This window comes from Rhinopithecus bieti, unplaced genomic scaffold (assembly GCF_001698545.2).
Source record: "Rhinopithecus bieti isolate Rb0 unplaced genomic scaffold, ASM169854v2 scaffold_26603, whole genome shotgun sequence".
Taxonomy (NCBI): domain Eukaryota; kingdom Metazoa; phylum Chordata; class Mammalia; order Primates; family Cercopithecidae; genus Rhinopithecus; species Rhinopithecus bieti.
Window position 1 is genome coordinate 895,786 of NW_016812252.1, and position 21,350 is coordinate 917,135.

Genomic DNA, 21,350 nt, shown 5'->3' on the forward strand with positions numbered 1-21,350 from the left:
TATGTGTCTCAGTTGACTTTCATATCTAATTTTGAATTTGTAATTTCATATTCTTTGTCTTAAAGAGAACGCTTGTAGACCCCTTAAAACCTGGAGACGCCCCCTACCTTGCACACATTATACCGGTATGTGATGGTAGAAAAGCTGCACAGTAGTCTTGGCAGGCGGGGCAGGAGGGATGCAGGGATTCACAGATGCGACTGTGCAACGCACAGATGCACTGGGTCTTTGCCTGGTGGGTTCAAAGCCTCCAGACGCTGACAAACGCTGCAGCCAATGAGTGGATTCCCATAGTCCGATATGGAGGGCAAGGGGCGGGACTCCCTCCTGCCTCTCGCTGGCTGGGTTCAGAGTCTCCGCGAAGAGACTGCGTTGGGCCCAGAGTGGGCGTGGCTTACGTGTCCGCCGGCTTTCCTAGCAGGCCTGGCAGGGGGGCCAGGTTGCCATGACGACCGCGGCTAGGTCGCTGCAGACTCGGTTGGTGACTCCGGGCGCATCGAAGATCGTGTACCTGTCGTTCGCAGTGGCTCAGTTTCCCAGTAATCCATAAGAACAGCAGGGATGACAGGGTCCCATGTCGTTTTTTGGTCCGAATTCCTCGACCGGCGACCCTGTGCCCGGCAGGCTGCACCGCGCCCCGCGCACTGACTCCGGCCTCTGCGGGAGCCCCCTGGCCGGCTCCGGGGTGGGGAGGGGGCTTTGCAGATCCCCAGAAAACCGCCCGGCGAGCCACGAGCCCGCGGACTGCAGGCTCCGCTTCCTCGTGGGGTATTCACTTTGTGTCAGTGTGTTGATTTGCCGCCAGTTAGAAGCGTCTTAAAAAGGGGCCGGGGGCCATAGGAGGGGGGCTTATCTGAAGGAGGCTCTGGGCTTGCTGATCCACGCAGCGGTTTGTCGCGAGGCTGCGGGGGAACGGCTCACGGCCGCGGTAACAGGGCTTCGTCTTCTTTGCAGAGCCATGGGCAGCAGGAAGAAGGAAACTGCCCTGCAGGTAAGCCTCAAGGGGCGCTAGCTTCCAGCTCTGGGTTGGGCTCGGGGAAGAGGAGGGTGATTGGAGCGGGGTTGTAGTATAAAAGTGACATTTTGTTTGCTAGCAGTATGTGACAGTGTTCCCAAACTTGAGTGATGTACCCTTCCGTCTTAAAGGGCCAAAACTTATCTTGGAACCCCAGTGATGACAAATTTTATGCAAACAAAATTAATGCAAACAAAACTGAGTAGAAGCTGTTTATATTTATAGTGCGTATACAACCATAAAACCTAAACATGCGTTAAATAAAACTACAAACCAAGAAAATATGAATCAACATAACTCGACGTGACCGTTATTTTGTTATTGTTGTTGAAATATAACTGCAGCTTGCACAGAGAATACAGTATAGGTTCTTTTGGCTTTGGGCATGAGTCTGTAACTGTGTGCTCTGTGGAGACCCAGTTTTCTCACCACTGTTCTCATCAAATTTCACTTATTAACAAATATGTTTTGAGATATATTATGTGCTGGGCATTTGTTATATAGAGTACCTTACTTCATTTGCATGTGGGACAAGTGAATTCAGAAGCCAGCAACTGCTCTTTTTCTTGGTTCTGGACAATAAACAGTGGTTGATTCTGAAGTGATGATAAAAACATGCAGGAATAGACCCTGGAATTGGGAGAGAGTGCTTTGTCATAAGGAGACCATCTGGATGATCTGTAACATGGGAACATTTTAAAACAAACTTTAAAATGTCTCATCATCACCTGGTCCCAGTAAGATGCATACTAAGGCTACAGCGCCTCCTAGATAATAGAGCATTAGCGATTTTGAAACATCGGGTTTTTCTCTTATTGTCCTCGGTAGGATAGTTTGTATGTGGATTTCAAAAGTCTAGTGGTTTTAAAAAGAGGAAAGGGGAAAGCAGCATCATTCTAAGGGTACCCCATGCTGGGGTGGGGGGGGTGGGGGGTGGGGTGGGATTTTAGACTGAAAGTCAGAAGACCTGATGTAGTTCTTGTGTCCTCTATAGCCAACTGTGTCTTTGACTACATCTCATACCCTCTCTGGGCTATAGCTTGCCCATCTATGGAATGAGGATGTTGTGTGAATTATCCCTAAGGGCCTTCTTCCAGCCTTTATATTCTAGAATTCTAGAGTCAGAAAGCACTTCATATATGAATGTTCTGGTTGAAGTAAATTCTGAGCAACTGGTCCTACCATTCATTGCTGTGTGACTCATTTCCTCAACCCTCTGGCCTCCGTATCTTTTACGTAGACAGGAGGGATAATACCTGTCCTTTAACGCCTGCAGAGCTGTGATGAGACTCCTTTAGACACTTCCTGGCTGGTCTGATGCGGTCTGTGGTGTCTCTAATGTTATTGCCCCATATTATGTTCATTTCATGTGTTGATGCCCTAGATCTCCTATGGCGGTAATAACTTTTGTTAGCAATGTTGTTATTTTTTCATGTGTATTACTCAGAGCTCTGAGTACAATGCAGTACTCAGTAAGTGTCCCTCCTGCTGAGGGAGGAGAGTGAGTGGCCTCCCTCCCCTCTTACACTGAGGCATCTGTGTAAAGGTCACCTCTCTATAAGGTAAACCCCTCGAAAGCAATGCCTAAAGTCAGCCAATCCAGGAACCTTGTCCTCTCTCTCAGCAAGGTTATTCAGGGTTCCGTTTATAACCGAGACAGACAGAAATGACAGGACATCAAGGGACAGTCTGGGTAAAAGGTGCCACACATTCCCTATTCATTCCCTACCAAATGCAAGGTTTAGTGAAGTCCGGATAGTTCCCACACCGTTCCGCTCTTACCTGGCTCCCAGGGCTGAGATTCTTCAACTGCCCAGAGTCCTGGCCCCAGAGCTGGTGGGACTCACTCCGTGACAGGGGTGGGCCACAGAGAGTTGCTGGTGACTTAAGTCTGAGCCTCTGGGTAGGGGTGGGGGGTCCTTCTGAACGCTTCTATCACTTTCCTCAGGACTGTAGTTGTGGGCCCAAGGTTGTATCAGTCCAGCTCTCTTACTTCATTTAAGGCATCAAGAAGACTCTTCTGGGTTTTTCTTCTACTTTTCATTGAAACAAAAAAAGTAAGGAGCATGCTTCCTTAAAAGAGATCCTTTTTTTTTTTTTTTTTTGAGACAGTCTCATTCTGTCCTGTCGCCCAGGCTGGAATGCAGTGGCACGATCTCATCTCAGTTCAACCTCCACCTCCCAGGTTCACTAATTCTCATGTCTCAGCCTCCTGAGTAGCTGGGAAAACAGGTATGTGCCACCACGCCCGGCCAACTTTTGTATTTTTTTTTTTTTAGTAGAGGCAGGGTTTTACCATGTTGGCCAGGCAGGTCTCAAACTTCTGGCCTCAAGTGATCTGCCTGCCCTGGCCTCCCAAAGTGTTGGGACTACAGGCATGAGCCATCACGTTCGGCCAAAAAAGGGGCTTTTAATAGAGGATTAGCAGGTGTTGCATGTTTCTTGCCCTTATTGCCAATAATGCATCCTATCTTTTTTAAAGGGACATAGACCTTGGCATACCGGTATTAAGAATAATAGTAGGCCAGGTGTGCTGGCTCATGCCTATAATCCCAGCACTTTGGAAGGCCCAGGCAGGTGGATCACTTGAGGTCAGGAGTTCACAACCAGCCTGGCCAACATGGTGAAACCCTGTCTCTACTAAAAATACAAAAAATTAGCCGGGTGTGGTAGCGGGCACCTATAATCCCAGCTACTTGGGAGGCTGAGGCAGGAGAATCACTTGAACCCAGGAGGCAGAGGTTGCAGTGAGCCATGATCATGCCACTGACTCCACTGATCATGCCACAGCCTGGGTGACAGAGGGAGACTCCATCTCAAAAAACAAACAAAAAACCCAGTAGTAATTTGTGTGGTCTTTTAATTTATATCGTTTCAAAGTAGCTCATCACAAAAATATGTTAATTACAAAGAAAAAGGGAATAATTTTATAGACAACAGGCCTGGCAGACCATGTTAATCTAGTGATCAAAGTGAACATCAGTAATAGGCAGATGGAAATTGTGTCTCACCTGCTAGGGAGTAGTGAGAGGAATGATCTTCAGCTTCTCCAACACTCCAACCAGTCCAGCCAATTTCAACCAGCCCAAACATGCACAGTCTGAATCCAATGAGGAAGAAACATCTCATAAGCCCCAACTGAGGGACATTCTACAAAACACCTGGCATGTAATTTTCCAAAGTGTCAACATTGTGAAAAGAAGAGAAAGACTAAAGAACTATTCCAGGCTAAAGAGACTTGACAAATAAATCTAGCACACGTTTCTGATTAGCTCCTTTGCTACTCAGGACATTATGGGATAAATAGGAAAAGTTGTACTCTATCTAAGGATTAAATGTTCAAAATATGTCAGTGTTTTTTTCCCCTGATTTTGATTATTGTATTGTGTTACATAGGAATAATATATTCAGGAGTAATGAGATAACAAGCTGTAATTTACTTCCAAATACCTAAAAAAAAAAATCCCTGAATGTTTATACTGTACTTGCACACTTTCTGTAAGTTTGAAATTATTTCACAGTAAAAAACATTATACAGAAATGTTTACTATTGGCCAGGTGTTGTGGCTCACACCTGTAATCCCAGCATTTTGGGAGGCTGAGGTGGGCAGATCACTTGAGGTCAGGAGTTCGAGACCAGCCTGGACGAAATGGTCAAACCCGGTCTCAACTGAAAATACAAAAATGGCCAGGTGTGATGGTGCGGGCCTGTAATCCCAGCTACTCAGGAGACTGAAGCATAAGAATCGCTTGAACCTGGGAGGCAGAGGTTGCAGTGAGCTGAGATTGTGCCTCTGCACTCCAGCCTGGGTGACAGAGCCAGACTCCATCTCAAAAAAAAAAAAAGAAAAGAAATTTTACATTAATGAATAGGGATAATATGTATTTTTCCTTGTATTTCATATTTATAAAACCAGAACTCTGTGGATAAGAAAAAAAATGTGAGTGAATGGCAATAAATTCAACTTAATTCTGATACTAAGTGAAAACACAAATTTCAAAATGAGACCTAAAGTTTGATACATTCATGTACATTTTAAGGACACAAAAACAATTTATATATTGTTCCTAGACAAATAACATGTAAAATTATTTTTTAAATGCCTGAGACTAGTACACATTATTCTTAGGATAGTGTTTTTTTCTGGGTAGGGAAGGAGGGAGAAAAGGAAGGAGAAAAGAAGACAGAGGATAACTTGAACTGTACTTGTAAGTATTTCAGAGATAGAAAGATAGAAATCTAGAGCAAAGAGATTGAATTGTTTCCCTGCCTGAGCCCTCAGTAATACAGCATTTGATCCTCTTTGGCTTTAGGTCAACATCAGCACCCAAGAGCTTTGGGAGGAAATGCTCAGTTCCAAAGGACTAACTGGTAATTCAAAGTAAAATAACTTTTTAGATCCATTCTTTTCTAAATTATTAAATGGTGTGATGAACCATGAAGAAAAGGGCTGCAATGAACACTACTTTCCTATTACCTTGAACCTCATAAAAACCCAGATGTGTGTGTGTGTGTGTGTGTGTGTGTGTGTGTGTGTGCGCGCGTGTCTGGCTTGAACATCAGTAAATTCAGTTCAGGAAATGAGTCGGTACTCAGGGTTGTTTGGTGTTAAAAGTAACAGAAAACCTCTTCTAATTACCTCAGGCACTAAAGGAGAATGCATTGGAGGGAATACAGGGATCTCTTGGAACTCAAAAGGATGGAAGGCGAGCCAGGCATCACTGGGACTTGAACCTGGGACTGCAGTCATTAGGAAACAGCAGGCCACTGTCTATGGGCCTCCTCATCCCCATCCTCCTGGCATCAGTTATTTGTTGCTGCTTAGCAATTTACCCAGAAACTTAGTGGTTTAAAACAACAAACATTGATTATCCCAGTTTCTGTGGGTCAGGAGTTCAGGTACAGCTTAGTTGGATAGCTCTGGCTCAGAGTGTCTCACCATGGTAGTTAAGGTGTCAGACGGGATCTCAAGGCTCAACGAGTAGTAGATTTGCTTCCAAGCTCTTTTGTGTGGCTACTGGCAGGCCTAAGAAGATCCACTTCCAAGCTCACTCATGAGGCTGTTGGTAGGAAGGATTCAAGTCCTCACTGGCTGTTGGCCAGAGACATTAACTTCTTGCCATTGGTTTCTCCATGAGGCTACTCACAACCTGGTAACTTGCTTCCCCCAGGACAGAGCTCTAAGAAAGGGCACAAGTTGGAAGTCACAGCCTTTTGTTAGCCTAATCTTGAAAGTGATATCCCATTGCTTTTGCCATACTCTGCTCATTAGAAGCTGGTCACTAGGTCCAGCCCACACTCCAGGGCAGGGGATTACACAAGTACATGAGGACCAGGAGGTGGGGATCATTACAGACATCTGAGAGGCTGCCTACCACCTGCTGTCACCCACTCTTTACTTCTCGTTCTCATTCACTGCAGATATCTCTGTGCTCTGTTACTCTCTGTGTGCCTGCTCAATTTTTCTGTGAATATACCTGCTCACTGTGCTTGTATCTGATCTTAGCTTGCCCATTACCAAATGACGTCAGCATTTAAGCCCATTCAAGCCAGATAGGATATCATGGCCCATCACCAACTGTAGAAATCTTTCTTATTCCCTGACCCAGTGCAAAATTAGCTTCCTCGTATGAAATCTTTCTGGAACCTCTGTGTAGTCACGTCCCTCCTGGGAGCTCCTAGGGCACTTGGGGTGAGTCTCTGTCTCAGTCCCTCCAGCACACACCCCACTTGCTGTGGCCCCTGTAGGGAAAGACCATCATGGCTTTTCTCCTAGACTCTAAACACAACAGCATTGGCTTTTTCTTTCTTTTTTTGAGACTGAGTCACCCAGGCTGAAGTGCAGTGGTGCAATCTTGGCTCACTGCAACCTCTGTCTCTGGGGTTCAAGTGATTCTTCTGCCTCAGCCTCCCAAATAGATGGGATTACAGGCACATTCTCTCACACCCAGCTAATTTTTATATTTTCAGTAGAGACGGGGTTTCACTGTCTTGGCCAGGCTGATCTCAAACTCCTGACCTCAAATGATCTGCCCACCCCGGCCTCCCAAAGTGCTGGGATTAAGGTGTGAGCCACCACGCCTGGCCAGCATTGGCTTTTTAATCTCACATCTGTAGTAGACTTGCCTGGGACTGAGGCTGAGTGAGTACTAGATAAATGCTGATCCAGTCGTGTGGGTGTGAATATAATCCCTCAAACACTCTACTGTTTGAGGGATTATAAAGTCTTTTTGATGGTGCCAAGGCTTAACCATTTGTCCATGTGTCTTGTCTGGGCAACTGGAACATGACTCCAGGTGAAACAAATCATTATTTCCATTTCTTTAACAACCGTGAAAAAACCACCATTCCTTAATTTTTTGAGAATGTATCGTGTGCCAGCCACCTTGCTAAGCACCCTTTGTGATAGTAGCTAACATCCAGTGAGCACTGACCCTCTGCCAAGCCTGGTCTAAATGCTTCAAGGGCCTCTGTTGACTGAAGGTAGCAGGACCTCCTCTTTGCTCCTTCTCATCAGGCAGTCTAGAGGAATATATAGATATGGAGCATATAAATACATAGATAAGTGTTTTTCTCTCTCTCTCCAGCCAGCAGAAATTTGCTTCCAAAGTAAACCAACAGCATCTTGGGAACTTGCCTTCTGCTGGCTCATTTTCACCTGCTTTCAACATGCCAAAGTCCCTTCAGGCCTACACATGCATGCACAGACACACACATACACACACACACATGCACACACACACAGACACACCTTTTTCTTGTCTCTGCCATTCCGTCCATGTGGCTTCTCTGTTTTGCTTCCTCTCACTCAGAGTCAAATCAAACACTTCCTCTCTGTTCCTTCCTACCCCCTACCCCCATCCCCGCTTCCTCCATAACTTTGTGAAGGTGCCTTTGTGCCCACCACTCCTCACAGAGCCAGGGCGTCAAGAGGGAGGGAGAAGCTAGTAGCAATGGCAGGTGCACTGTCAATACAAATACAGCACAGAGAGTTGAGCTCCAACTTTTTTCCTTTGGGATTTAAACCTGCCCTTTTCAGTGGGCCTGTGTACAGGGCCCTCTAAGTCTTCAGGGACATTTTCCTAGCTCGACCCAAATGCCCTTTTTGGCCATCATCCACATAACTGTAGTAGGTTGAAATAAAAAAATAAATTAAAATCTGTCAATTGTGAAACTCTTGTCTTCAGGAAAGCCCAGAACTTTATCCTCTACCTGGATGCTGTGGAACCCAAATCCCACTCTCCTGCTTCGATGTCTGGTTGCCTTTGTGATCACTTGTCTTAGATTTTCTGGTTGGTACTGAAAACCCAGCCTGTTTAGAGTTGAGTTTGTTCTCCTTTCCCCTCCAACAATCTCTCCCCACCCCTCGCTAGTTCTTTTTCTCTGCCAGGCTCAAAGGTGAAGTCCTTTTCACACTGTCTTCATTTTCATCCCTAGTATTCTGCCTACATTCTTTTCATTCTATCCCCTCTGCCACCTGTGTGTCTGGCTTCCTCATTCCTCCTATACCCAGCTTGGGTTCTCACATTCTGCAAAATTGTGCTACTTGGCTGAACCAATGAACACTGCTGAATTTATGCATCTTGCTTCTTCCCTGGAGCAGTTGAAAGAGCATGGGCTATGGCATCAGGCAACACAGGATTTAAAACTTGAGTCTGCTGTACTGTGGTTTAAATGTGTCCCCCTTCAAAATTCAGGTGTTGAAACTGAATGGCAAAAATAATGGTTTTAAGAGGTGGGGCCGTTAAAAGGAGAGTAGTGTCCTTCATGAGTGGCATTAAGTGCCCTTATGAAAGGGCTTGATGGCAGGAGTTTATTCCTCTTGCCCTTGACTTCCATCATGTGAGGACACAGCATAATTCTCCTCCAGAGGGATGCAGCCCTTACCTGACAACCAAACCTGCTGGCACTTTGATCTTGGACTTGCCAGCCTCCAGAACTATGAGAAATAAGTTTCTGTTCATTATAAACTGCCCCAGTCTGTAGTGTCCTGTTACAGCAGCATAAATGGACTAAGCTATACTGCTTGAGAATTTGCTTTCTTACCTTAGGTCCATGACTTCACCTCTTTGAACTTCAGTTTCCTCATCTCGATAGTGCAATAATGATATCCATCTCACTGGGCTTTTTAGAGAAAAGCAAAGTGCACCTGCCCTCTTGCAGCTAAAGCAGAATAGCTTAGTCTGTTTATGCTACTGTAACAGGACACTACAGATAGGTAGTATATAAAGAACAGAAATTTATTTATTACAATTCTGGATGCAGGCAAGTCCAAGATATTAGCTCCCTCTTCTCTCTAATACTTACTGTAAATCCTCGTTGCCTAGTGATTCAGGATAGAGCTCCTCAAGCCCCACATTCCAGATTCCTCCAGTGATCCCTGCCACCACTTCCTACCACACCACCTCAGGCAGGTCTGGTCCAGCAGGCTGCCCAGGGGTCCCTGAGTCTGCCACCTATGCCTGGCTGCCCATCCTTTGCACCACAGTCTCCATCTCTGCCCATCCAAGCCTGGGCTCTCTACAATGCCCAGTGCAAGTCACCTCTTCATGGGAAGCCTTCCTTCCCTGGTTAGTACAGAACAGTGTTAGTACAGTGCCACCAGTCTCTATACTAACTTTAGTCATGACAATTTATATTGTATTATATTAATAGTTCTCACTTGATGAGAAAATTTTGAAATGTGTATCTGCGCTAAGTAAAATCACAAATTGCATGCTATTAAAATTGACAGAGTTAATCAATTATTAGCAATTTTGACACTATCTCCCTGTGACTATGCTACTCTAGCGGTTGAACTGAAATCCTCACCTGTGTAGAACAGGCATGAACTCTGGGAGTGTTGAAGCCTTTTGGCAGATATCCCTCCTCTAAAATACGGCCACTGGTATGTCACCATCTAGCCCTTCTGCCACTTCATGGTCGTGTGGGGCAGGTCCTGCACAAATCCAGTAGAAGGGAGTTGGCTTGGTTTGCTTAGCTTCCTGTAGATCATGTGGTTCACAACACTCAGATGAGAGGGTTCCTCTACATCCAGCCCTGACATGTACTATAGATTGGGACTAAAGAAGAAAAGGTATCCAAGTTTCTCTCTAGCTGTCTATCAGGCTCACTTTCTGGGAGAAAAATGTTGATTTTTCTAAAGTAAATAAAACTCTGCTTCACCCAAAGAAAGTGACTTTTAATTCATCAGAAGAAAAGGTCAAACCTGTGTTTATTATCGAAGGATTACATAAAAGTCAATTGTGTGCTGCTGGGTCACCTACAGTGAGTGACCTCTCCTTTTTAAAATAGACGTTTTCAGTCTAATTCCAATATCATTGAGGGCCACCCTGTGTTAGGCCTAACCCTGAATGTAGCCTGGAGAACCCTTAAGATAAAGGAGCCATGTTAAGAAAATTATTTTCTGCTATACTTATACTGTATTTAGAATTCAGTATACCAAGTTCATAAGAATGAGGGCTAGCTGTGTTTCCATACTTGCTTACAATCTCATGGGTTAGTAAATCCCTTTAACCATTAGATATCCCTGCAAATGAATGTCCATTTGAGGAGGGTTAGAATGTACAGGTATAAATTTTGCCTGGTGTGGTGGGCGCTGGTGTCTACTGAATGTTCCTGCTTCTTGGTTCCACACAGTTGTTGATGTCTATCAAGGCTGGTGTGGCCCCTGCAAACCTGTGGTGAGCCTCTTCCAGAAGATGAGGATCGAGGTCGGCCTGGACCTTCTGCACTTTGCATTAGTAAGATTCTCTCTCATCCAACAGTCATACAATATTGTAAAAGAATTTAAAATTTAAAAGAGTCAGGAAGGAGAAGTGTGAGAATGGCCTTTCTCAGATCATTAAAAGGAATCAGTGTGGACTTTTTGTTGATACTGTCATGATACTTTCTAATTTCTCTAGCTATGAAGGTTCCTATTCCCCACCCCACCTCCCTATATCACTCTTGGCTTGAGCAGTTCTTGGTGCTATATGAAGAGAAGAAATACATGTCACTCAAATGCATATTCTCTCTCTTCTTTTTTCTTTCTCCTGTCAACCAGGCTGGAGTGCAGTGGTGGGATCACGGCCCACTGCAGCCTTTGCCTCCCAGCCTCAAATGATCCTCCCACCTCAGCTTCCCAACTAGCTGGGACTATATAGGCACATGCCACCATGCTTCACTAATTTTTTAACTTTTTGTAGAGGCAAGGTCTCACTATATTGCCCAGGCTGGTCTAGAACTCCCGGGCTCAAGCAATCCTCCCACCACAGCATCCCAAAGTGTTGGGAGTACAGGTGTGAGCCACCACCCCAGCCGCATCTCCTTGACTCGTGAACACTGTTGACTGAAATGTCACTTTCAGATTTCCATCCTCTGCTCCATAAAGGGGAACTTATAGCAAATATTTATTTGGATGAATGTATGGAAATGGGAATAAATTCCAGAGAAGTATTCAACAGACACTGTTGATATGCTGCATGGGTTTGAGGTTCATAGGCAGTGAAGACAGGAGAAAATATGACTTACACTAATCACTCAAGAAGTTGGACTTCAAGGACTTTGCAGTTCCTCCTTTGGCAGTCAGTCTTGGTGCTTCCATAGGGAGTGTGCTGTAGAAGGGCTTGTGTGGGGGATCTCTTATGCCCATGTGCAGCAGGTTTCTCAATGAAGTCGGTGCCTGAGGACCTTCACCTCGGTTGTCAGTCATGGCTGCAGAAGGACATTAGCCAGTAGCGCTCCCTTGGACTGGTACAGTAGCTGGGTGGGGCAGGAGATACTCTTGCTTCCTCCTCGTTTGATTCTTCAAGAGAGTACATGTCTGCAATTTTATAGGACAGCTCTGATTAGCAGGAACAGCATGAGAGCAAATCGGGGCTCCACCTGGGGAAGTCAGTCCTGGGGGTGTTCAGTTCCCTGTGTGGTTTCGCACTGATCAATCGGGCCCTGCACCCCCTGCACCCAGGGTAGCTGCTGATAGTGGTTTTCTTTAGGCAGAGGCAGATCGTCTTGATGTCCTCGAAAAGTACCGAGGGAAGTGCGAGCCAACCTTTCTGTTTTATGCAGTAAGTACATTTTCAGAACCAGAACTATTTGACAACTGCACATCATTAGAGTTCAAAATAGAAGCATCTCACTGACATTAATTATCTTTGGGAGAATTAATGGGAACCACCAAGAGGCCTCACAGATTCAAACAAGTGATGCTGTTTTCTCTGATGCCTCCCAGTCTTTTTTTATGATGTTGGCTACGTACAGACACCCCCACCCCCAAGTTGAAGTGGTGATACAAGCTGTTGACTAGGATGGCGACCTGAGGGCCCTGCGCCCAAGGAGGTGGATGACGCAACACCCTGGTGGTCACTGTGCTGGGGCAGCCTTCCTGACTTGGTGTACACGGGGAGAGAGTACCAGTCCCTCAAATGTACATGCTCCTTTTTGGCTCATGAATACTCTAGACTTGAGGCTTCACTCTCAGAGCACAGGGTTTCAAGATTTCTATCCTTTGCTCCATAAAGGGGACTTTTTGGTAAAAACAGATACTCCTTTATGGGGCAGACAAGCTCTTCATTCACCCTTATTTAATCATAAAATGTGAAGATATGTTTACAGAAAGTCAGAAATGAGAGGGACTATTGAGGAAAGTCAAGTGGCCCAGTGTTTTGAAAATATAATTTGGATGTCCTTGGGTGTGACATCCATGGTCCAGCTCCATGCCCCTAAGGGCCCATTGTTTCACACTTGGCTTCCCAGGTTGAGGCCACCTGCCAGGCTCTGATGGCAACGGATCGATATACCTCCTCACTCAGACCAGCCCCCTCATTGTAGAGTCAGGAATACCAGGATCTACTCAACCAGGTCTCCGAACACCAGGCCAGGGTTGTTCAATTTTGAAAACTTCAGCCTCCTGGCCTCAGCACTGCAAGTATTATAAATTGGAAACTTATGATAAAACATTATTTGAGCTTTGGATTTTAGTAGGGAGACTGAACTTACATGAGATAACATGATTGGGAGGAAAAGAGGGAGAAGCAGGGAGGAGCGCGGAGATGAGCATGCCCCAGACACACTTGACATCAGAGCTTAGCTGCAGAAATGGACCACAATGGCTTAATTGCCTGAGCCCAGAGCAATTAAAGCATAAATCTTACTTGGCTGTATGGGAACATGGGCCACAATCTTCAACCCCGTGGTGGTCCACTAAGGGATGGGATGGAAATGGAAGGAGGACCCACTCTATGTGAACTTCTCCCTCTCCAGATTCATTTCTTTGTGAGTACAAACGTAGAGACTTTTGGCCAGGTGCAGTGGCTCACACCAAAGTGTAATCCCAGCACTTTGGGAGACCGAGGCAGGCGGATCACCTGAGGTCAGGAGTTTGAGATCAGCCTGGCCAACATGGTGAAACACCGTCTCTGCTAAAAATACAAAAATTAGCCAGGCCTGGTGGCGGGTGCCTGTAATCCCAGCTACTTAGGAGGCTGAGGCAGGAGAATCACTTGAACCCAGGAGGCAGAGGTTGCAGTCAGCTGAGATCATGCCATTGAACTCGTCTAGCCACAACAAGAGCGAAACTCCATCAAACAAACAAACAAACAAACAAACAAACAAACAGACTTTTGAAAGAGTTAAAGCAGAAACTCAGGTTCATCCCAAATACCACCTCGACTGGGAAGCCTTCCCTGACCATCTCAGATGATGCTGGCAATTCTTGCCCCAAGTTCCAAGCACCTTATAAATTTCCATATTACTTACAGAAATTATAGTATTGTAATTGTTTCTTTGGCATGGCCAGTCATCCCTCTCCCCACTCTAGTCCCCATTCATGAAGGCTGCAGCTATGTTTTTTCATGTTTAATGTTTATATTCTTTGCCTCTGCCTTGGTGCTTGGTATAGTAAGTGCTCAATAATATTTGTTGAATGAGTAAGTCATGTGTAAGCCACACTTAGTCACTCATAACTTACTATGTACTGTTCCTCCCTTAATGAACTGATGGTTACCCTGAAGGAAGCTTTGAAAGGAGTGGCATGGCCTAGAAGGTAGAGATCAGAAAAAGAGAAATCATTTAAAACTAGGAGCAGACTGGCTGGGCGCAGTGGCTCACGCCTGTAATCCCAGCACTTTGGGAGGCCTCGCATCACGAGGTCAGGAGATCAAGACCATCCTGGCTAATACAGTGAAACCCCGTCTCTACTAAACATACAAAAAAATTAGCTGGGCATGGTGGCGGGCGCCTATAGTCCCAGCTATTTGGGAAGCTGAGGCAGGAGAATGGCGTGAACCCGGGAGGCAGAGCTTACAGTGAGTCAAGATCACGCCACTGCACCCCAGCCGGGACGACAGAGCGAGACTCCATCTCAAACAAACAAACAAACAAGCAAAAATCCTAGAAGCAGACCTGAGAGCGTCCTGGCCAAGGGAGGGCAGCAGAAGTGAGCACATTGCTATGAGCCTGGGGTTGAGGGACCTTGATCTTGGGCACACTCCTAGACACTCTCGCGATCTCTTGCACGAGATTAATATTTGCCAAGAGTATTTCATGCTGTTTGTAACATATTCTAGGGAGGAGAACTGGTGGCTGTGGTTAGAGGAGCAAATGCCCCACTGCTGCAGAAAACCATCCTAGACCAGCTGGAGGCCGAAAAGAAAGTGCTGGCTGAAGGCAGAGAACGGAAAGTGGTAACTGAAGGTCACTTCTATAAGCAGCTAACTCACAAGTGCGCTAGTAGGGCGAGATCAGCAGTCCCCATCCCCCTTACCCGACTGTCCTGGAGCTGTTGGTGGACAGCTTCATAAAAGTTTCACCTGGATCTGTTCCTCAAGCACTGTGCCCTGGTGATATGTGTGCATTTTGAAACCTTCTTATAAAAGCCATCTCTTTCATCCAGAGCACTTTATTTTATCAATTTCCCTTTCATCTCCCACTTCAACTCTTAACAATGAATTCAGAAATGAAAATCAAGTTACAGAATGGAGTGATGGGTAGGAGAAGTCAGCTATCCTGGGCTCCTCTCAGCCTTGAGGTGAAATCTCTCCTAGTGACCCATTGGCTCATATTCCTGAAGGTTTTACTTGTGAACTCAGAGGGCTCATTTCTTTAACTTAGAAATTAAGGTCTGTCATTAACATGAGAAATAGAATCAGCATAGCTTGTGATTTTGATAAATTATTTCCATGATAACACTGCCAGTTCTTCAAATAATTGACTGCCTTTGAAAATCAACATACCATAGGTAGAGAGGTATTTCCTGGTGCTTTGAGCATCTGGCAAATGTGACTCCACACCATTCCATGTTCATTGTTCAAGTTTTCTTATCAAATTCCAAATAGCAAAGCTCCATTTTTATGGAATGGATTAGAATCAAATCATATTTTTCCCAAGAAACCTGGCCATTTTCCCTCTCGAAAGAAAACTGCAAATGCTAACATTTTCATGTGCCTCCTCCAAGGGAATATTATCTCTCTTTACTGCTTCTCTGTACTGCATAGTCAATCTCTTAGTATTTACTTACATTTCAATTCTTTGTCTTCTTATCAACTATCTCTACTTAATGCGTATGAAAAGAGGCAGACTCTAAAACCTAAGATAAGCATGGCTTTTCTTGTATTCTAATTCTGTCAGCCCTACACCAAGCACCCAGCCACCAAAAAGGGTCTTGCAAAGTTTCCAAGACTGGTAACTTTTGACATTTTTTTTCTCTGTTTTTTGGAGCTTTGCTTTTTTTAGTCTCTACAGGTTTTTGCAGGTTTTAGTGGTAATGTTAATTAGCTAACTACTTTCTTTTAATGACCAATTTATACTAGATTAAAGATGAGGCTCTTTCTGATGAAGATGAATGTGTTTCCCATGGAAAGAACAATGGTGAAGATGAGGACATGGGTGAGTGCAGAACCAACGAGCAAGGGAAACAGGCAAAGCAGACTCAGATTTGATGTGTGTTTAAAATAGATGAGTATTCAGTTTATTGAGCAATCTGAACTCTGAGAAGATTTTTTGATGGTTCATAATTTTCTTTTAAAAATTGATATATAATAGATGTGCATATTTTCAGAGTACATGAGATAATTTGATACATACATATAATTAAATCAGGGTAATTGGGATATCCATCACCTTAAATATTTATCTTTTCTTTATGCTATGGATATCCAAATTATTTTCTTCTAGCTATTTTGACATGTACAATAGATTAATGTTAACTATAGTCACCCTACTGATCTCTTGAATACCAGGTCTGATTTCTTCTGTCTATCTGTAGATTGTACCTATTAATCAACTTCTCTTCATCCCTCTCTCTCCACTTCCTGGCCTCTGGTAATCACCAATCTACTCTCTACCTTCACGAGATCCATTTTTTTAAGTTTCCACATATGAGTAAGAACATGTGCTATTTGTTGTTCTTTGCTTGGGGGCTTATTTCACTTAACATAATGATCTCCAGTTCTATCCATGTTGCCACAAATGACAGGATTTTAATTTTTAATTAATGAATAATATTCCCTTGTGTATATACACCACATTTTCTTTATTCATCCATTGATGGGCACTTAAGTCGATTGCATATTTTGGCTATTGTGAATATTGCTGCAATAAACATGGGAGTGCAGATATCTCTTCAATATATTGATTTCCTCTTTTGCATATATACATAGTAGTGGGATTGTTGGATCATCTGGTAGTTCTATTTTTGTTTTTTCAGGAACCTCCATACTATTTTCCATAGTGGCTGTGCTAATTTACATTCATACCAGCAGTATATGAACATTCCCCCTTCTCTACATCCTTGCCTCATTATTCTCTTTTTTTTTTTTTTTTTTTTTTTTTTGAGACGGAGTCTCCCTCTGTCGCCCAGGCTGGAGTGCAGTGGCACGATCTTGGCTCACTACAACCTCTGCCTCCCAGGTTCAAGCGATTCTGGTGCCTCAGCCTCCCTGAGTAGCTGGGATTACAGGCACCCGCCACTACACCTGGCTAATTTTTGTATTTTTAGTAGAGACTGGGTTTCAGCACATTGGCCAGGCTGGTTTCGAACTCCTGACTTCAGGTGATCCACCTGCCTTGGCCTCCCAAAGTGCTGGGATTACTGACGTAAGCCACTGCACCCAGCCTCCTTTTTTTTTTTTTATAGTCCCCATTCTAACTGGGGTGAGATGAAATCTTATTGTGATTTTATGATTTGCATTTCCCCGATGATTACCAATATTGAGCACCTTTTTCATATACCCATTGGCCATTTTTATGTCTTTTTTTTGGAGAAATGTCTACTCAGATCTTTTCCCCATTTAAAAATCAGATTATCTTTCTTTTTGCTTTTGAGTTGTTTGAGCTCCTTATATATTCTGGTTATTAATCCCTTGTTGGAGGGATAGTTTGCAAATATTTTCTCCCACTCTGTGGGTTGTCTCTTCACTTTGTTGATTGTTTCCTTTGCTTTGCAGAAGCTTCTTTCCTTGATGTGATCTCATTTATCTATTTTTGCTTTTGTTGCCTATGCTTTTGAGGTCTTACACAAATAACCTTTGCTCAGACCAATATCCTGGAACATTTCTCCAATGTTCTTCTGACAGTTTCATAGTATCAGGTCTTAGAATTGTGCCTTTAATCTATTTTGATTTTGTGTTTGTATATGGTGAGAAATAGGGGTGTAGTTTCATTCTTCTGCATATGGTTATTCAGTTTAACCACCACCATTTATTGAAGAGAATGTCCTTTCACCATTGTATGTTCTTGGCACCTTTGTTGAAAATGAGCTGGCTATAAATGTGTGGATTTACATCTGGGTTCGCTATTCTATGTGTCTGTTTTTATGCTAGTATTTTGCTGTTTTGATCACTATAGCTTTGTAGTATAATTTGAAGTCAGGTCGTGTGATGCCTCCAGGTTTGTTATTTTTGCTCAGTATGGTTTTGGTTATTTGGGGTCTTCTGTGGTTCCATATACATTTTAGGATTATATTTTCTATTTCTGTGAAGAATGTTACTGGTATTTCAATAGGTATTGCACTGAATCTGTAAATTGCCTTGGGCACTATTAACATTTTAACAATATTAATTCTTCCAATCCATCAGCATGGCCTGGAATATCATTCCATTTGTGTGTGTGTGTGTGTCCTCTTCAATTTCTTTCATCAGTGTATCATAGTTTTCCTTGTAGAGAGCTTTTGCATCTTTGGTTAAATCCAATTCTACATATTTTATATTCTTTGTAGCTATTGTAAATGGGATTGCTTTCTTGGTTTCTTTTTCAGATTGTCTGCTGTTGGTATATACATATGCTACTGGTTTTTGTGTGTTGCTTTTGTATCCTGCAACTTTACTGATTTCATTTATCAGTTCTAACAGTTTTTTGGTGGGGTCTTTGAATTAACATGGTAAAAGCAGCCATCCTTGTCTTATTCGAGATCTTTGAGGGAAGGCTTTGAAATTTTCCCCATTCACTATGATGTTTGCTGTGGGTTATACATGGATTTTATTGTTTTGAGGTGTGTTCCTTCTATTCCCAGTGTTTTGAAGGTTTTTTATCATAAAGGGAATTCAAATTTTATTGAATGGTTTTTCAGCATCTATTGGAATTATTATACAGTTTTTGTTCTTGGTTCTGTTAATGATTTGATGAACCACATATATTGCTTTACATATGATGAACCCGTTTTACATCCCTGGGATGAATCCCACATAGTGAATAATCTTTTTGATGTGTTGTTGAAGTTGGTTTGTTAGTATTTTGTTTAGGACTTTTGGATTTATGTCCATCAAGAATATTGGCCTAGTTTTCTCATTTTGTTGTGTCCTTGTCTGGTTTTGCTATCAGGGCAATTCTGGCCTCACAGAATGAGTTTGGAAGTTTTCCCTCCTCTTCAAATTTTTTGAAGAGTTTGAGTAGAATTGGTATCAGTTATTCTTTAAATTTTTGGTAGAATTTAGAATTGAAGCCATCAGGTCCTGAGATTTTCTTTGGCAGAAGACTTTTTATTACAGTTGTGATCTTGTTGTTACTGGTTTGTTGAGGTTTTCTATTTCTTCATGGTTCAATCTTGGTAGATTGCATGTATCCAGGAATTTATCTATTTCTTCTAGGTTTTCAGATTTGTTGGTGTGTAGTTGTTCATAACAGTGTCTAATGATTCTTTATATTTCTGTAGTTTGCAGTTGTTATGTCTCCATTTTCTTTCTGATTTTATTTATTTGGGTCATCTCTTTTTCTTAGTCTAGCTAAAGGTTCATTGATTTTATCTTATCAAAAAATCAACTTTTTGCTTCATTGACCTTCTGTATTTTTTAGGCTCAATTTCATTTATTTCTGCTCTGATCTTTATTGTTTGCTTCCTAGTACTAATTGGGGGTTTGGTTTGTTATTGCTTTTTTAGTGCATTTGGGTGCATCATTAGGTTATCTGAAATCTTCCTATGTTTTTTGATGTAAGCATTTATTGCTACAACCTTCCCCTTTACTGTATTACTCTTTTTACTGTATCCCATAGATTTTGGATGTATATTTCCATTTTCATTTGTTTCAAGAAATTAAAAATTGTCCTTTATAATTTTTTATCTGATGCATTTGTTGTTCATGATTATGTTGTTTAATTTTCATGTGTTTGTGTAGTTTCTGAGGTTCCTCTTGTTATTGATTTCTAATTTTATTTTATTGTGGTCAGAAAAGATATATACGATTTCTGCTTTTTTGAATTTGTTGTGACTAGCTTTGTGGCTTATAATTTGCTCTATTCTGGAGAATATTCCACATGCTGATGAAAATAATGTCTTTTCTGTAGCACTTGGGTGAAATATTCTGTAAATATCAGTTAGGTCTGTTTGGTCTAGCGTGCAGTTTGACTATGATGTTTGTCTTCTGTCTGAATGATCTGTCCATTACTAACAGTAGGGTGTTGAAGTCCCTATGTATTGCAGTATTGTATTACTGTATTGCAGTCTATCTTTCCCTTTAGATCTATTAATGTTTGTTTTATATACTTGGATGTTCTGGTGTTGGGTAGATATTTATAATTGTTACTCTTGATGAATTGACCCCTTTATCATTACATAGTGACCTTCTCTGATCTAAGTATAGTTTATCTTGCTCTCTTTTCATTTCCACTTGCAATGAATATCTTTTTCCATGCCTTCACTTTCCGTCTATGTGTCTTTATAGGTAAAGTGGGTTTCTTGTAGGCAGCATATAGTTGGGTCTTGGTTTTTTTTTTTTTCTTTGAAATGGAGTTTCACTCTTGTCGCCCAAGCTAGCACAGTCTTGGCTCACCGCAACCTCTGCCTCCCAGGTTCAAGAGATTCTCCTGCCTCAGCCTCCCAGTTAGCTGGGATTACAGGCATGGACCACCATGCCTGACTAATTTTGTATTTTTAATAGAGACAGGGTTTCTCCATGTTGGTCAGGCTGGTTTCGAACTCCTGACCTCAGGTGATCCACCTGCCTCAGCCTCCCAAAGGGCTGGGATTACAGGCATGAGTCACCACACCTGGCTTTTGTTTTTTTTTTTTTTTTTTTTTTTTTTTTTTTTTTTTGAGACAGTCTAGCTCTGTCACCCAAGCTGGAGTGCAGTGGCATGATCTTGGCTCACTCTGACTCTGTCACCCAGGCTGGAGTGCGATGGTGCGATTTCAGCTCACTGCAACCTCCGCCTCCTGGGCTCAGGTGATTCTCATGCCTCAGCCTCCTGGGTAACTGGGATTACAGGCATGTACCACCATGCCCAGCTAGTAATTTTTGTAGTTTTAGTAGAGACGGGGTTTCACTATGTTGGCCAGGTTGGTTTTGAACTCCTAGCCTAGAGTGATCCACCTGCCTTGGCCTCCCAAAATGCTGGGATTATAGGCGTGAGCCACTGTGCCTGGCCAACAGTGGGTTTTATACCTCAAATGTCTTCTTTTTGCATATTAGTATTTTTTTCTTTCAGATTAAAGATTTCCTTAGGCTTTCCTTCTTCTTCTTCTTTTTTTTCTTCTCTTTTTCTTTTTTCTTTTTTGAGATGGAGTTGCACTCTGTCACCCAGGCTGGAGTGCAGTGGCATGATGTTGGCTCACTGCAACCTCTGCCTCCTGGGTTCAAGTGATTCTCCTGCTGCCTCGGCCTCCTCAGTAGCTGGGTTTACAGACACGCTTTTTTTTTTTTTTTTAGTAGAGACAGGGCTGGTACCTTGGCTCAAACTAATGAGTGGGGCAATCTGGCTTCTCTCAGGAGAACTTGAATGGAGACAGAGACTATTGAAATTGCAATCTGGTAGTATGTGCTGGAGCTGAGAAGTCATGGAACATCATGCAGACTCAGGGCCTGGAGGAGCCACTTTTAGCCACACCTGGCTTTTTTTTTTTTTTTTTTTTTTTTTTTTTTTTTT

General features: G+C 43.0%; 1 protein-coding gene across 7 annotated transcripts in view; it reads left to right on the forward strand.

Annotated features, from left to right (window-relative positions):
* Window positions 1–82: 82 nt before the first annotated feature.
* The window catches only part of NME9 (NME/NM23 family member 9), a 29,413-nt gene continuing 8,145 nt past the window's right edge, over window positions 83–21,350 (forward strand). Inside the window, exons 1-7 of one of the 7 annotated variants that reach the window (XM_017895831.1) lie at window positions 83–768; window positions 955–991; window positions 5,330–5,387; window positions 10,656–10,759; window positions 11,993–12,064; window positions 14,564–14,680; window positions 15,806–15,881. In XM_017895831.1, coding sequence (XP_017751320.1) covers window positions 575–768; window positions 955–991; window positions 5,330–5,387; window positions 10,656–10,759; window positions 11,993–12,064; window positions 14,564–14,680; window positions 15,806–15,881 — 658 coding nt within the window. In that variant the 5' untranslated portion in view covers window positions 83–574. Of the gene's footprint in view, window positions 782–954; window positions 992–5,189; window positions 5,225–5,329; window positions 5,388–10,655; window positions 10,760–11,992; window positions 12,065–14,563; window positions 14,681–15,805; window positions 15,882–21,350 lie in introns of those variants that run through there. The other 6 variants (XM_017895834.1, XM_017895833.1, XM_017895835.1 and 3 more) reach the window with 6 other exon arrangements.